At 39.5% G+C, this 14,453-nt stretch overlaps 1 protein-coding gene across 2 annotated transcripts; it reads left to right on the top strand.

Annotated features, from left to right (window-relative positions):
• Window positions 1–452: 452 nt before the first annotated feature.
• On the top strand, window positions 453–12,601 carry p4ha3 (prolyl 4-hydroxylase, alpha polypeptide III). 2 transcript variants are annotated; one of them, XM_051398406.1, is made up of 13 exons: window positions 453–799; window positions 1,618–1,772; window positions 1,883–2,106; window positions 4,850–4,999; window positions 5,080–5,131; window positions 5,300–5,460; window positions 6,408–6,587; window positions 9,476–9,540; window positions 9,665–9,824; window positions 9,921–9,983; window positions 10,459–10,527; window positions 11,248–11,344; window positions 11,911–12,601. In XM_051398406.1, the coding sequence occupies exons 1-13, from the start codon at window positions 612–614 to the stop codon at window positions 11,979–11,981; spliced, it is 1,635 nt and encodes a 544-aa protein (XP_051254366.1). In that variant the 5' UTR covers window positions 453–611; the 3' UTR covers window positions 11,982–12,601. The 2 variants fall into 2 exon arrangements, with proteins under 2 accessions (XP_051254366.1, XP_051254367.1); XM_051398407.1 differs by having other exon boundaries at window positions 455–799; window positions 6,411–6,587.
• The last annotated feature ends 1,852 nt before the right edge of the window (window positions 12,602–14,453 follow it).

Here is a 14,453-nt window from a genome sequence, read left to right as displayed (position 1 = left end):
TAGCACATCACATCCCAATGCCACTTGTGTTTAAATATCACACATAATATTAAATATTATATATAAATACAAATTGCAGTGTGGTTGTTATACAGAGCATTCACCAGCAGGTGTCACACTGACTCTAAACTGAACACCCATTCGTTCAACTTTTTTTTGTCAGGGTGCCAATGGGCCAGTCATTTCTCCTATTTAAATGACTGAAAATGACAGAAAAAAAGTTAAAGGAAAGTGGTGAATACCTTTATACCATGTTAAAAATCAATTGTGCATCATTTATTTGCACGAATCAAAGTTCAAACTGGATGGCCTCATTTATTCAGCCTCCACAAATGGAGCCAAACTCTATAAAGTCTATATGTATTCCTGTTATTATAGAGCAAATTAACCTGCACAGGTTCGTGCTGCGATGAGAAACTAATCCCCCTGACTGGATCCAGGCTGAAGGGTCTGTCCCATGAACAGAAGGCGAAAGCTGATCTCAGAGCAGATGAGGAAGATTCCCCGTGTGGACAAAACCTGAAGATCCTCAGAGCAGCTGAGGAGAGAGGAGCTGAGCCACTGGAGCTGCTGTAGGAGGAAGGCAGCAGATTCATTTCTTTGAGCTGGAAATGAAGTATCCTGCATGTGTTTACGTGAGTTGGGGTCTGCTGACTGTAGCTGTGATCCCCGTGTCTGTAGGCGAAATGTATACGTCGCTGCTGAACGTAAAGCAGGCGATCAGTGTTGAACGGAAGCTGATCGATTACTTGAGAACCTACATTGACCACGAGTTAGAAAGACTGGAGGACATCAAACGGTGAGTGACATGCATGGTGACAAACTGAAGATGGGTGATTTATTTCTTCCTCCCAATTTTCATGTTAGAAATTAAAAGATTGGTTGTTTTTTGGAGGTTGCAAAGGAAACTGCACTGCACCTCCAAACTGTGGGGAATTAAAGGACAACTCCGCTCTATGTCGGTTTAAGTTGAAGCAGAGATCCAAGACTGTGGTGATGATATCATCCAGTGACAAATCCTGTGGCTCCTCCACAGACTGTGAATGATAATGGAACAAGTTTGTGGACATCATGATGAAAGCACATGTGGAGGTGTAACTTGGATATGGTCAAATTGTAAGACCCACAGCTGCATTTAAATGAATCTCATTTGGGTGAAATTAAATAAAAGTTATGTGAGTTCATGTCTTGGTGCTCTGATTTACAGCGATTATTGAGAAAGATATTTGACTTCACTGTTCAAACTCATGGGAATAACACAGTTCCTGTTTCAGGGTGGATTTTTTTTTTGCCAGTGTTCAGCTTGTCTGTTCTGGGCTTATGTAGAAACATGGTGGTTCAACATGGCGGCCACCATGGAAGGTGTAACTATGATAACCAAAACTAATGGTTCCTTTATTCAGGTTATACACTCATGAAAACATAGTTATGTATATTATATTCCATTGCTGCCAGTAGATCCTCCTGAATGTTACACACTGGAACTTTAAAGGATATATTTGACTAAACTGTTTCTTTTCTTCTTCAAGAGCTCCTTAAGGTTCCCAGGACTCACTTGCTACTTGTGAAACTGAAAGTTTCTTTTTCCCATTTTCACGTCTGTGTTCTTTCCCACAGCTTTTATGCCAAAGTGTCCGGACTGCACACTGAACTTTACAAGGGCCCGGCGACAGCGATGGCAAACCCGCTGGTGGCCTTCACTCTGATCAAGCGGCTGCATTCAGAGTGGCTGAATGTTGTCTACAGCAATGAAGCCCTGGAAAACGCACAAGGTTGGCTCACTGCCTTCTTTACAGAAACATCTGGTGGTGATAACTAAAGACCCCCTTTACCTCTGCTGTCACCCCCCTCACACTTCACCTATTGGCCCTCTGCTGTCCAGCCCTCAGGTCCAGTTACGAGGAGGAAGAGGCAGATCTGCCCAAACTGGAAGACCTCCAGGGGGCCGCTAAGGGGCTGATGAGGCTGCAGGACGTGTATGCTCTTCAAGTTGCGAGCCTTGTAAGGGGACGTTTCCAGAGAGTCACTAATGGCAAGCCCATTGATATCTACCTGCCTACAGTGTCTGTCCCTTTGTCTGGTGATGACTGCTTTCTGGTTGGAAAGGTATAATCAAGTGTTTTCCTTTATTGCTTCCTCTCGTTGTTTTTCCTCTTTATTTCCTTTGGTGGAAGAAGTAGTATTTACTTGTGTGAAGAACTATCTAAAAATGCTCCATTACACGTAAAGTCCTGCATTCAGAATCCAAGACGTTGCAAGAGGTTTGATGAGAAAGGAAAGTACAGAAAATAATCTTGTGAAACATTGAAGAGTTTTATCTTTTTGGGCCTCAAATATTTTTTTAAATAATACCATCTGGGAAGTTTAAAGGAGAAATGTCTCTGTGGTGGAACTGCTAACAACTCAGAGACATCTGAAACATGAAGTGGAGACCCAAAAAGCTTTTATTGTGAGGGTTCACAAGCCAAAAAGGTTGGGAACCACAGGTTTACTAGTAACTAGAGCTTGTAAAGTAAATTGCCCTGTAAAATGTGTAAGTAGATGACTAGAGTAACATTAAATGGAAGTAGTGAAGTACAAATACTTCAAAATGTTACAGTACTTCTACATACTTTTCACCTGTATTTCCTAAAATATAGCAAGTAAACATGATGAGAGTTTGTTGAAAGACATCTGTCATCCTTCATGGTCATTTTACTGAATGAAATGGAGAGATATTTGAAGAATATATTTGGAAGATATTGCTGTGAAAATGCCCTTCCCTAATTAACATCCCATTCCCAAGGTCTGCAAAATAGTTTTATCCCAAACCTGTCAGTCATTGTGTGCGGGGAATCCAGACCGTCAGCCTGAAAAAAAGTGGAATTCTTCCCATTGCGTGCCTGGGAATCCGTTTCATGTGAAGATAAATAAGTATGAAAGGAAAAAAAAAAGGTTCCCCACAATGAATTCCACTGTTTATGTACAGTGGTGATGTGTAAGGGCAGGGCACTGTGTGGGAGAGACATCGTCTTGTATGGAAAAGACATTATCTCACGCAGCAGAAGCATTAGGAGCGAAGCGCAGAGCTTGCCTTCACTTGTAATCAGGCTGAGATTATCTGAGGCAGTCTGTAAACAGAGATGCTTAGTTTTAGGGTGTTGTCAGTAAAAGACCTGCGTGCATGTGCTTTTATATGGCTGTTAAACCGGTCCTCAAAACCAGGGTTTGTAAGGAGGAAGTTTGTACCATGTCTATTTCATTTGAATGATTTTTACAGCTTGCTTCCCTCAGGAAATACTGAAATCTGCTGAATATTCACTATTTTTAAGAATTTATTGCTTCTTTAAAGACTAACTCCCAAATTATGGGGTGTAATGTTGTGAATTGGGTATAAAACCAGTGGTTGGGTTGATACATGAGTCGGTGTATGTGATTAGTTGAGTTTGTGGGGTTAAATGGTACACTGGAATTTTTGTTTGGGTGCTGTCTGGAGGAGTTGTGGACATAATCTGTGATGGGAGGAGCCACATGTCACCCTGTTTCTGTGTGGGTGCTGTCAGGCCTGTAGTCAGCACCTACTTAATCAAGTCAAGTCAGCTACAAAAGGGATTTGAGACCAGGTAAAGAGAGAGACTGCAGCCAGTGTTCGTGACTTTCTTAGTGTAAAAATAATGCTCAAGGTGTTCTTGATCAACAGATGTGGTGTAGTTCAATCCATAATGTACTTGCTTGAGAAGTCAGACTGGTGTAATCTGTTAAATTTATATGCTGCAGAGAACATGTATGACAATAAGCCAGGCAGAGAAAGTATTACTCTGTATTTTATTTTTTTTTAACCAAAGAGATTAAAACTGCAATATTTAGTCCATTGATCAACAAGTACATCATAAAATGAATAGACTATTTTGATAATCAAATCTTTTCAGTAATTTGTTTTAAACCAAATATTTCTAAATATTTCCTGGTTCCAGCTTTTCAAATGTGAGGATATGCTGCTTTTCTTCATCTGATATGATATTAAATATAATGTCTTTGGTTTTGACTGTTGGGCAGACAAAATATGCAATTTGAAGAAATTACTTTGGGCTCTGGTAAAGCATTTTCACTGTTTTTTAAACAGATTAATCAAATAATCAATTAATAAATAATGACATCATGAGTTGCAGCCCTGGATGAGCCAGAGTGAAAATGGGCAGAAAATCATGACTGAATTAAATATAACACTCTTAAAAATAACACAAGTGATTGTTACATCCTGTAGTTACTATTTAAGTCAATTAATGCTAATGTAATTATAACTTTAATTTAATCAGGTAATCTCATTAAGATCAAGACCAAGAAATAAGAACTGAAAAAAAAACACAATAAAAACACAGCCAGTCACACACAAAAAGCATCAGAAACAATCACACTGCTAAAAAGGTACAAAATCCAAAAGTTAAATTCATCTAATAGGATACTTTCAAGTTTTAAAGTTGGTTGTCTGCTTTATTTCACGTCACACTTCTGCATTCCTCCTGCCTGCCATCACTGGGAAATGCCATATTTTCATAATTAAATTCAAAGGCAGCCTAAAGCCGGCATGCTTGGGTGACAACATCATGCCAGCTGAATGACGTGAAGAAACTGGTCTGATTCTGGCTGGCTCACAGCTAGCCAGCTAACTGGATGTGGATTCTTAGCTAAAATCAGTCCATCACCCTAAAACTGATCCAAATCTGGCAACCATGCATGTATATGAACGAGAGCCAGCTGACTTTTGGTTCTTCAGTCTAGTGCCAGAAGACAGCTGAGCGTGTCAACACTCCGCCTTCAGAATTATTCTCAGTAGTAATTAAAAAAGTAACCCGAGTTTTATTTTACACAGGTGGCCTACGAGCAGGAAGACTACTACCACTCCGTGCAGTGGTTGGAGGAGTCGGTGCGTCTCTTCAGGGGAACAGGACGCGAGTGGAGCCCAGAGAATGAGGGAACTTTGGAGGATGCTCTGGACCATCTGGCCTTCTCTCACTTTAAAGTACAAAGAAGAACACTTAAGTGCACATTTGTAAGATAATCGGTGGATTGCACTGCCCTAAATTCCTCTCATTGTTTCAGACAGGAAACATCTCCTATGCTCTCAGTCTATCTCAGGAGTTACTGCATCATGGTAATTCTTTCCATTTAACTTCTCCCTTCCCTTTAATCCTGTCTGCTGTGCGTAAACAGTTCTTTGAAAACCGTCTTTATTTCTGTGAACAGCATGACCTGCCTCTCTAAACTGAAGCCTGTAATGCCCGATAATGTATGACTACTCTGTTTACTCATTTCTTCTCAGATCCAATGAATGGAAGAGTTTTGCAGAATGTTGAGAAATACGAGAAGCTGCTGGTTTCGAGTCCCAAATCACTCAGGGGCGATGGGCTGAGGAGACCCACCTCTAATTATTTAAGAACCAGGGACACTTACGAGAGACTCTGCCAGACCCAAGGCTCTCAGGTATTTATCACATTTAATCATTCTCAACACATACTGTGTGTTAGGAAAATATCTGGAAGGGATCAGGGATAATTTAGGAGAACCAGAATATTCTTAATTGTATAATACCAACCAAATGTGCCATGAAGCTTTGCGTTTTCAAGAGCACATCTATCCCTTAAGGGACAAACCAATAAATCCTATTTTTTCAAATGATGCTGATCTGTAATGGTACATTTGGGTATATGTTAGAGAAAATATACAGTGCATTATGTCTTGCCCCTGAATATGTAATGTTATAGGGCACAACTTGTGTATAAAAGAAAATGTAGAAAGTGGCTTCAAGAAAATCATTATTTCCCTGTGTGTTATTATTCCAGCTCTGTTTTTAGTATTTATTTTATATAAATCACATTTGGAGGTAAAGTCTTAGGCACAGTGGTGCTATGAGCTAAACGTTAACATGTTGATGTTTAGCAAGCATAATGTTTATTATGTCGTTGACCACCTTAGTTTATTGTGTTTGCATGCTAATATTTACTAATTAGCACCAAAGTAAAGTTTTGCAGACAGTTGGTAATGACAAATTAAACCTTATGGTGGCGCTAGAGTAAAAGGCAGAGTAGGCTTCATCCTCTGGGGACAATGAATGTCTGTACAAAAACTCATTAGCAATCAGTCCAGTAGTTGTTATATTGAGATATTTAAGGCTGAACCATAGTGGACTGACCACCATTGCCATTCTTAAACCCCATAGCTAGCATGGCTAAAAGTATTTAAAATAAAAAATAATATAAAATCATTTTAACAGCTCCAAGTAGTTTGTCACAGATTTGTCAAAATTCTCAAGTTTCAACCTTTATTAAGTGTGTAGTTGGAGTTTTCCTTCCCAAAAAAGTGTAATTGTTTGCGGATGAAAAACAATTCTTGTTTTGATCTTGTTAATGGACCTCAGCTCTTTCTCCTAGCAGCCAATGCATTTTAAAAATCCCAGACTATTCTGCGACTACTTCACCAACGGAGACCCCGGACTGCTGCTGCTGCCAGTAAGACGTGAAGTGTTGAACCTGCAGCCGTATGTCGTCCTGTACCACAACTTCATCACGGACACAGAAGCTGAGGACATCAAGGGGCTCGCCCAATCAGGAGTAAGTGCCAGCAGTGTGCAATTTCTCTCATCACATGCGGGTAAAAAACAAAACATGTGTCGCCAATATGTCAGCTTTATAGGATTTTTTAAAAAAAGAGCCATGTTCTTACAATCATGCATTTTTAGTTCATCCAATTAGGTCCTTGTGGTTCTGTAATCCCTGTTTTGTCGAGTTTTCTCAACAAACAGAGGAGCTGTGCTATTTCCTCCACATGGGACTCACAAAAAGCGAAGCTGCAAAGTTTTTTCTTGGCAACCGCAGGAGTTCAAGAGAGTCTGCTGAAGATTATTGAAGTTAACAAATAGAAGAACCATGGTAGAATATTAAATATTTTTCTATTGCAATGTGAGCACCTTGTAACATAGTCTCGCATTGAAGAATCAGGTCTTTTCAAACTGGTTTCTCCTACAATTTAAAATAAACCAAAACCAGGGATATTGTTTGTCTTTATGGCTTTCTGCCAAGACATTGCCCTCTGTTGATGTTGGCTATCACTGTTATTTCAGGATGTTTCCAGGCACAGTTTAATTTTCTTCAGGCCACCCGGACAGATGCCGAGATGTTAGTTTTCCATTTCTCTGAAATTAAAAGTGTAATGAAATTGGCAGCCTTTCAGCAGGACTCTAAAATTTTACATTACACTTGTAGTGCAATCTTGAATGAAGATATTTACTGTGGCCTCTGTCCTAAAGGGGACTTCCTTGTGTGAGTCCATCTTTTATAGACTGCCTTGAGTATAGACACACACTACAGTACTGTAAATGTCCAGTGGTACAAATTGCATAGGCAGGGACACTGCAGCTGATCTTTACTGATTCATATAATAATACTCATAAGGTATCACACTTTATGATACTGGTCATCCGCTACAGCTTCATCACTCTCAATATTATTGATGTTTTCTTGCCTTCTGACTCTAAGCATCCTGTAACATAACTGCGTGTTTACCTGCATTGGTTCTGTTTGCCTCAACTTCATCACAGAGTTTGTGCTCTTTGGAGGCAATACAGTATTTAATTGTTTAAAAAGTTATAAACAAAGCGTTTATCTTTGTCACTAAATACATTTACTCAAGTTGAGGTACTTTTACTTGAATAATTCCATTTAATGCCACTTTTATTTCTCCTTCACTACTGGGAAGTATTATACAAAACATTTAAGTTGCACTTTGCAGGTTAAAACTTTATATACAAAACATATTATTAGCCTCTAACATATGTGAATTGTTATAGACTAAACTTCCAGTGTATAACTACCTACAACTACAAATTAGCTCCAACTCAACCAACTACGACAGTAAAATACTGCTTATAAATGAATGCATTCATAATAATAATGCAATAATTGTATAATAGTATGTTATATATGTATTATGGTGTAAGTCTCTGAATTGGGCCATTTTGCATAATGAGAACTTTTTCTCATTATTAAAACATTAGTTAATACAGTTTGATGATTATACTTTGTCATTGCAATGAGTGCATCGAATAGGAAAAGTAGTTTGAAATCAAGGGGCAACATTGTGCTACAAGGCCTTGAATTAAGGTTGAAATTTGTTTTGTATTAAGAGTAAAGGTGCCTACATATAGAATATTTTTTCCTAAATACGCATATATTACTCTGCTCTGCTGTGGGGCTGCTGGGGTCTAAGCCAACCGTGTACCTTTTCCGACTGCAACGATCCTGGAAAGACCTTATGGAGGGAGAGTTGGTCTGCTTCCAAACATTTAGCTAGGCTTAAAGGAATGAGGGATACATTACTATGAAAACTTGGCTAATGCCCTCAAACTATCCAAATTACCCTGCTGGGCTCCAATGGTAAATATTCAGTCTACTATCATCGAGCTTCAGTATCTATCTGAAAGCAACTGAAGTTTCTGCTCATTTAATGGAAAGCTGCAGTGCACTGTCCTCACAGTTCTCTGACTCAGTTACTTAAGGGAATATTTGGTGGGCTAACTCAATTGGTGCCCTATAGTTTCTGTGAGGTTTTGGCATTGTTCCGCGAGTTTTCCATCCTCTGCTCAGATGGAAACCCCTGTATTTATTTCATCATTATGTCAGCTTGTGGTTTATTGAAAACAGGCCCGGGGTATGGCATTAGTCTGAAGCAGTGTGCACAGTTTATACGCTGGAGCCTTATTGGAAGGACCCAGTATGTACACTAGCAGTAACACAGAAATGTTGTTCGAAGTTAACCGATCAGTCATTGTGTTGGTTATAATTATTTTTTTCAGTTTTTATTAACAGTTTCCTTCTTTAGAAACTGCTTTGTGTGAGCCCTGAATGTGTTGAATGAAGTAATGTCCCTTGTGGCCATAAGGAACTCATCAGTAGTCTGATCTGCAAAATTAATCAGAAATGTTGCGTGACCAGTTTTCTACGTAGAACACTGTGCCAGTTTGTGCACCCACTGCAAATTGGAAAACGTGTATGAAATAAGCAGAATGCAGTGTGACGATTCAGAGGTCCAAATAAATCACAGAGGCTCAGTTTTAAGAAGTGCAGTCCAAAACATCTGGACTTCCCCAGACTCCCTTCCAGACTCAGACTCTGAGGTAATGGATCTTCAAACTGATACCTGTAGAGGAAGTAGGGTATCTTAAATCTAAAAAAAAGGCTCCCATGCACATTTTTGCTTAATTTGTGGTCAGAATAATAAGATAAGAAGTTGAAGAAGGGAAGAATAATGGAAGTTTGTCCTCGCAGCAGCTTTGGAAATTGTACACTACACTTTTTTAATCCACGTTTGTGATTTTGTCTTATGTGAGTATGGTTTCATGCTATTACTCACATTTTGTCATTGCTTTGCAGCTGGACATCAAAGCTTGGCTGCTGTAACAATCATAAACATAAAATTGCTGTTTTCTGTCTTTGCTGTCAAGTTGAGAAGATCTGTGGTGGCAACTGGAGAGAAACAAGCAACAGCTGAGTACCGCATCAGCAAGAGGTACAAATTACTTAACCACACTTTGTTTATGACAATCTGTTTATCATCAATTACTTAATTCAATCTAGTTCTTGGAGCAGGCTGGACCATTGCTGCAGTGCAATCAATATTTCTTATTTTCTAGTGCATGGCTGAAGGGCTCAGCACAGTCCACTGTTGGAAAGCTGGACCAGAAGATCTCCAGACTCACTGGTCTATATGTGAAGCATCCATATGGCGAGTACCTCCAGGTGGTGAATTATGGGATTGGCGGCCATTATGAGCCTCACTTTGACCATGCTACGGTAGGTTGATTGTTTGATTTGTTTAACTAGCTCATTACATGTCTTTGCATGTTGTCTGTGCTTACATTAATAATGATAAATCAACTTGTTTTGCAGTCACCCACAAGTCCTGTGTTCAAGCTGAAAACTGGGAATCGAGTGGCAACCTTTATGATATATGTGAGTGAAGTCTTACTCCAACCATCCTATGACCCTGTATGACCCAGATAGCAAACAGAGGTTCCTGGGCAGGTTCCTGTTCCTGCTTTTCCGAAGCCTTAATTAAAAACACAGAGGTCAGGCCTCTGCCATGAGTGCTGCAAGACTTTGGAACAACCTGCCTCAGAAACTCAGACTAGATCTGACCTCACTACCTAAATTATACTGTTCTGTCATGCAATGAGCTTAAACCAAACTCTTATTTTGTGTCCCTGACCTCCGTTATACAGCCTACTCCTGCATTTCTGCCTTTAAATTTCTGTTAATTCATTTGTATTTTGTAACCTATCATTAAGAACTCAATGTGGAAAACTGGGTATGATTGGATAGTGATTTAAAAAAAAAGAATGGCTTTTTTGCTAAGGCTTTGCAAGCTTTTCATGACATGAGCACGTAAACACAAGACACAACTCTGAAGGAATTTCCTTTTCCACAGCTCAGCTCTGTCGAGGCAGGTGGGTCCACAGCCTTCATCTACGCCAACTTCAGTGTTCCTGTCGTGGAGGTAAACACTCACAATGAGCTGAAAAGCTGCTTCTTTTGTCTTTGTGTCATTTTTGCCTCAAGCTAGATTATTTTCTCCTCACTCGCATTCTCTGATGCAGCTGTCAAAATGCTAAAAGGTCAGATCGTAGCAACAACAGCTGTGAGATTCTTTGCCACAATACTGCTATTGTAGAGTGGAGCCTCAGTGAAGGTTGAAGCTGATTATTCGGTTGATAAATGAGCTTCAGTGGAAAGTTTACCAGGCCATTAACCTTACACCTTTCATTTTATTGAGTTCTCACCTGGCTCTTTATAATGAATAGAACTGAACATAAAACCCCATAAAAATGACCAATAAAATGCTGTAACTGCAGGATCTCCTTTACATTAAAGCTGAATTAGTCGATCAACAGAAAAGTAACAGTAATAACTATTGTGATAATCGATTAGTTTTAATTAATTAATTAATTTTAAATGACAAACAAACCTTAGTTATAGCTTAATGGAGATACTTTTCTGCATCTTATAGTAAACTGAGTTTCTTTTGGACTGTTGGACAAAAAAACACCAAAAGATTTGATGAAATCACCTTGGATGGGAATTTTTCACTACTTACTGACATTTTATATACCAAAAGATGAATTGATTAACCAAGAAAATAACTAAGACTAATCGATAGTGCAAACTTAGTTTAGACCAAACTTACTGAGAGTAATTTATGTTGTTTTTCACCTCACAGAAAGCTGCTGTCTTCTGGTGGAATCTCCACAGAAATGGTCAAGGAGACGAAGACACGCTGCATGCTGGCTGTCCTGTGCTTATTGGGGACAAATGGGGTAAGAGTCAGTAGATTCAGTATGATGTGATGTGGCTGTCAATAGGAGCCAACTGTGACGTGAATAAAAAATAGCAAGTAACAGGAATTTATCAGACTCCTTGTTCTTTTTAAAACAGATTAGGAGTTTTTTTTAGGATTATCGTGGTCTGTTTCTCACAACAGTCATTGAGTGTTCAGCTCATCTGTTATACAGGAGCTAATGTACAAGAGGCAGGCCACATGTGTGCTGCATTATGCATTTAGAGATGTTACAGAGTGCAGTTGAGACACTGAGTGTTCATCTTGGAAGCTTAACATCTGCTGCTGGTTGGCCCAGACCATCGAACTCCCAGCGCTGAACCGTGTGCTAGGGACCCAGTTAAACTAACAGAAGGATATCAATCATAATAAAGCAGCTGCAGAAGCTTTAGGTGTCTGTGTTGTTTCTAGCAACCATATATTATCAGAAATTAATGTTACGACTCTACACAATTATCCAAAGCTTTAAAAGGCACGAAAACTTTCATTTATGCTTCATTTTATTCAGATATTGAAACACAGTTTGCGTCTTTCTGTATGTTCCAGTGGCAAACAAATGGATCCATGAGCATGGCCAAGAGTTCCAGCATCGCTGCAGCCTGAATCCTGAAGAGTGAGAGGGGTGGAGCCATAGCTGGGCCCCTTTGGAGTACAAGAGCCAGCCTCTACAATTGAGAGGCACACTTGCAGGCGGAGAGAAGGAGGGAGCCAGAAAAGTGAGCACACAGGCAGGGGAGTTAAGAGCCTGCATCTGTGATTGGAGCCCCAGGCCCCAGGGAGCTTGAAGTGTACAGTGCTGCAGTGGACATGGATAGCACAAGAGGCGGGGTAGAAGAGGAGTGGGGCAGCTGGCAATCAGCCCCCAGAGGCCAAATGCTCTCTTGCTCCTGCTGGCCAGTGCCTGCAGATGGAGAGAGGCCCCTGCTTTCACACACTGTGCTGGTTTCAGTTAACTGTACAAGGCTGTTTGCCTCCTGCTTGCTTAAAAACTGACATTTTATGCAGCCCTTCGCCTACACTGGGCCCACTCTAGGGTCTGTCATTGCAAATCAACACAGCTGAACTCTGTACAGAGTCTCAGAACTTTATTTTCAATGTGTACATGCAGAAGTTTAGCCTGCATGGTTGAATCACAGTGACATGTTTATAAAATGATGCATGTGGAATCTAGAATTGGTTTATTTAATGTAATGTTGCAACCAGAAATAAATTTTGTTTTGGGGATTTTAATACACAAGTGGATTTGTTAATGCTTGCATGAAGTGCTGGAACATACAGAGCATATGACATACAGAGTGGGAAAAAGAAGTTCAAGGTGCTCCTTACATGTTTCCACATTCAGTTAATACGTTACATTACAATGTACCATCAGTAGAGGTTTTAGTTGAAGTTCTTCTATAATGTGTCATATCAGACCTCCAGACCTCCAGTTCAGACTGGTGTTATGAGTCACAGGAACCAGTCATTGTGAGTATGCCTGTTTATTCCCAGCTGACTGAATGATGTGGTCATCGCTGCCTGTGGGAGACTCGTTCAGTTTGGTTTCATTTAACTGTTTAACGGAATAGATTAACCAGATCTTTCAGCCTCTTATTGAACGTCAGAGTAAATAATCGTGTTCTGTACGCCAAGCAATTGGAATCCTGTCTGCTCCAGACTTCATGTCTGAACTCACACAACTAAAGCCGTCTGCATACCACTCCGATATCTCAGATATCTGTGTCTAAGTAGGTCATAACCCATCTTAAAACATTGAGGTGGGACTCAGGCACTAAGGAGCCTCTGTATTTTGGGGGCATCCTGCTGATTGAATGAAGGAGTGAAAAATAACCGAGGGACAGAGAAATACTACCTCTGCTGGCCCACAGTGATATACATTTCCTTCTAGCTCGCCACAGCATTCACAAACAGACACGCTCTCCAGGCACGCACTGACACACAGGAAACATAAGAAATGGCCATATACTGGAAGCATGTTGTACATTCCTGAGTGCACACTAAACAGCAGGATGTGATTAATTTCCTTTTGAGGTGATGGATAGGACAACTTTTCTAAAGCTTTTTAATCTGTTTCATTGCAAGTAAGATTCATACTATTAAAAACACCGTTACATTTAGACTCATAACATTGTCTAAGTGTCTAAACCACAAGTTTATTTTATATAATAATAAATATTGGCAATAATATGTTTGCAACTACTCGTATTTATAGAAACACATATTGTAGCTACTAGACTTGAAGTTGGGTGAGGATGCTTTTTTACACAAATCAGAAACATAAAGAAATCCACTAAACCAGAGAGATTTAAAGAATTTCCCAGAATTCAAAGGGCTTTGTTCTGCACTCTTCCTATACACCCTCAGTGGCCCTCACTGTTACTATGATCACCACAACAAACATGGCTGCAGAGGGACTTGTTGCTATGCAAGAGCATAGTTTAAAGGACCTAAAGCATACATGACTAGAACATAGGTTTACCTCAACACATTGTGAAGTACATGCAGTAATTCTGCACTTTAAGAAGCATAACTGTTAACACTTTGGGAACATTTGGGAACTAGTTTTAGTTTTTTACTCATTACATAATTAGTGTGCACATTTGATAAAAAAAAAAAAAGACTTCAGTACGTTGCTGACTGACAGAGAAGCTGCTCAGCAACAGCAAACAAAAGTAAAGAAGAAATACAGCAAACCTCTTTTAATCTCTAAATTCAAGAAAGAAAGAAAGAAAGAAAGTCACCACATACTCCTGCTGGTGAGCAGCTTTGTAACAGTGATGGGAAGATCAATGCTCCCCTCTGCTGGTGATGTAAGAGAAAGCAGCATTTTATTCATTTTATAAACTATTTTACTGGACTGTTTTACTTTATTGCCTCTTTATTTCCCTTGCCAGTAAATGTGTCATACAAACCCATTAAATGAAAAATAACTGCCTTACTGAATTAAGAGCCTATTGCACTTTAGGATTAAATGAGACAGTGCCTGTGTGTCACAGTTTAAAAATAAATAAATAAACATTCTACCAAAGTTTTAAAAATCCTATTTTATTTTTTTTTATACAATCTTTAGATTTTAAGAGATTAGGTGA

The sequence above is a fragment of the Dicentrarchus labrax genome, unplaced genomic scaffold (assembly GCF_905237075.1).
Source record: "Dicentrarchus labrax unplaced genomic scaffold, dlabrax2021, whole genome shotgun sequence".
Classification (NCBI taxonomy): domain Eukaryota; kingdom Metazoa; phylum Chordata; class Actinopteri; family Moronidae; genus Dicentrarchus; species Dicentrarchus labrax.
The sequence above is the reverse complement of the archived record's forward strand: the minus strand, read 5'-3'. Positions and strand labels throughout refer to the sequence as shown.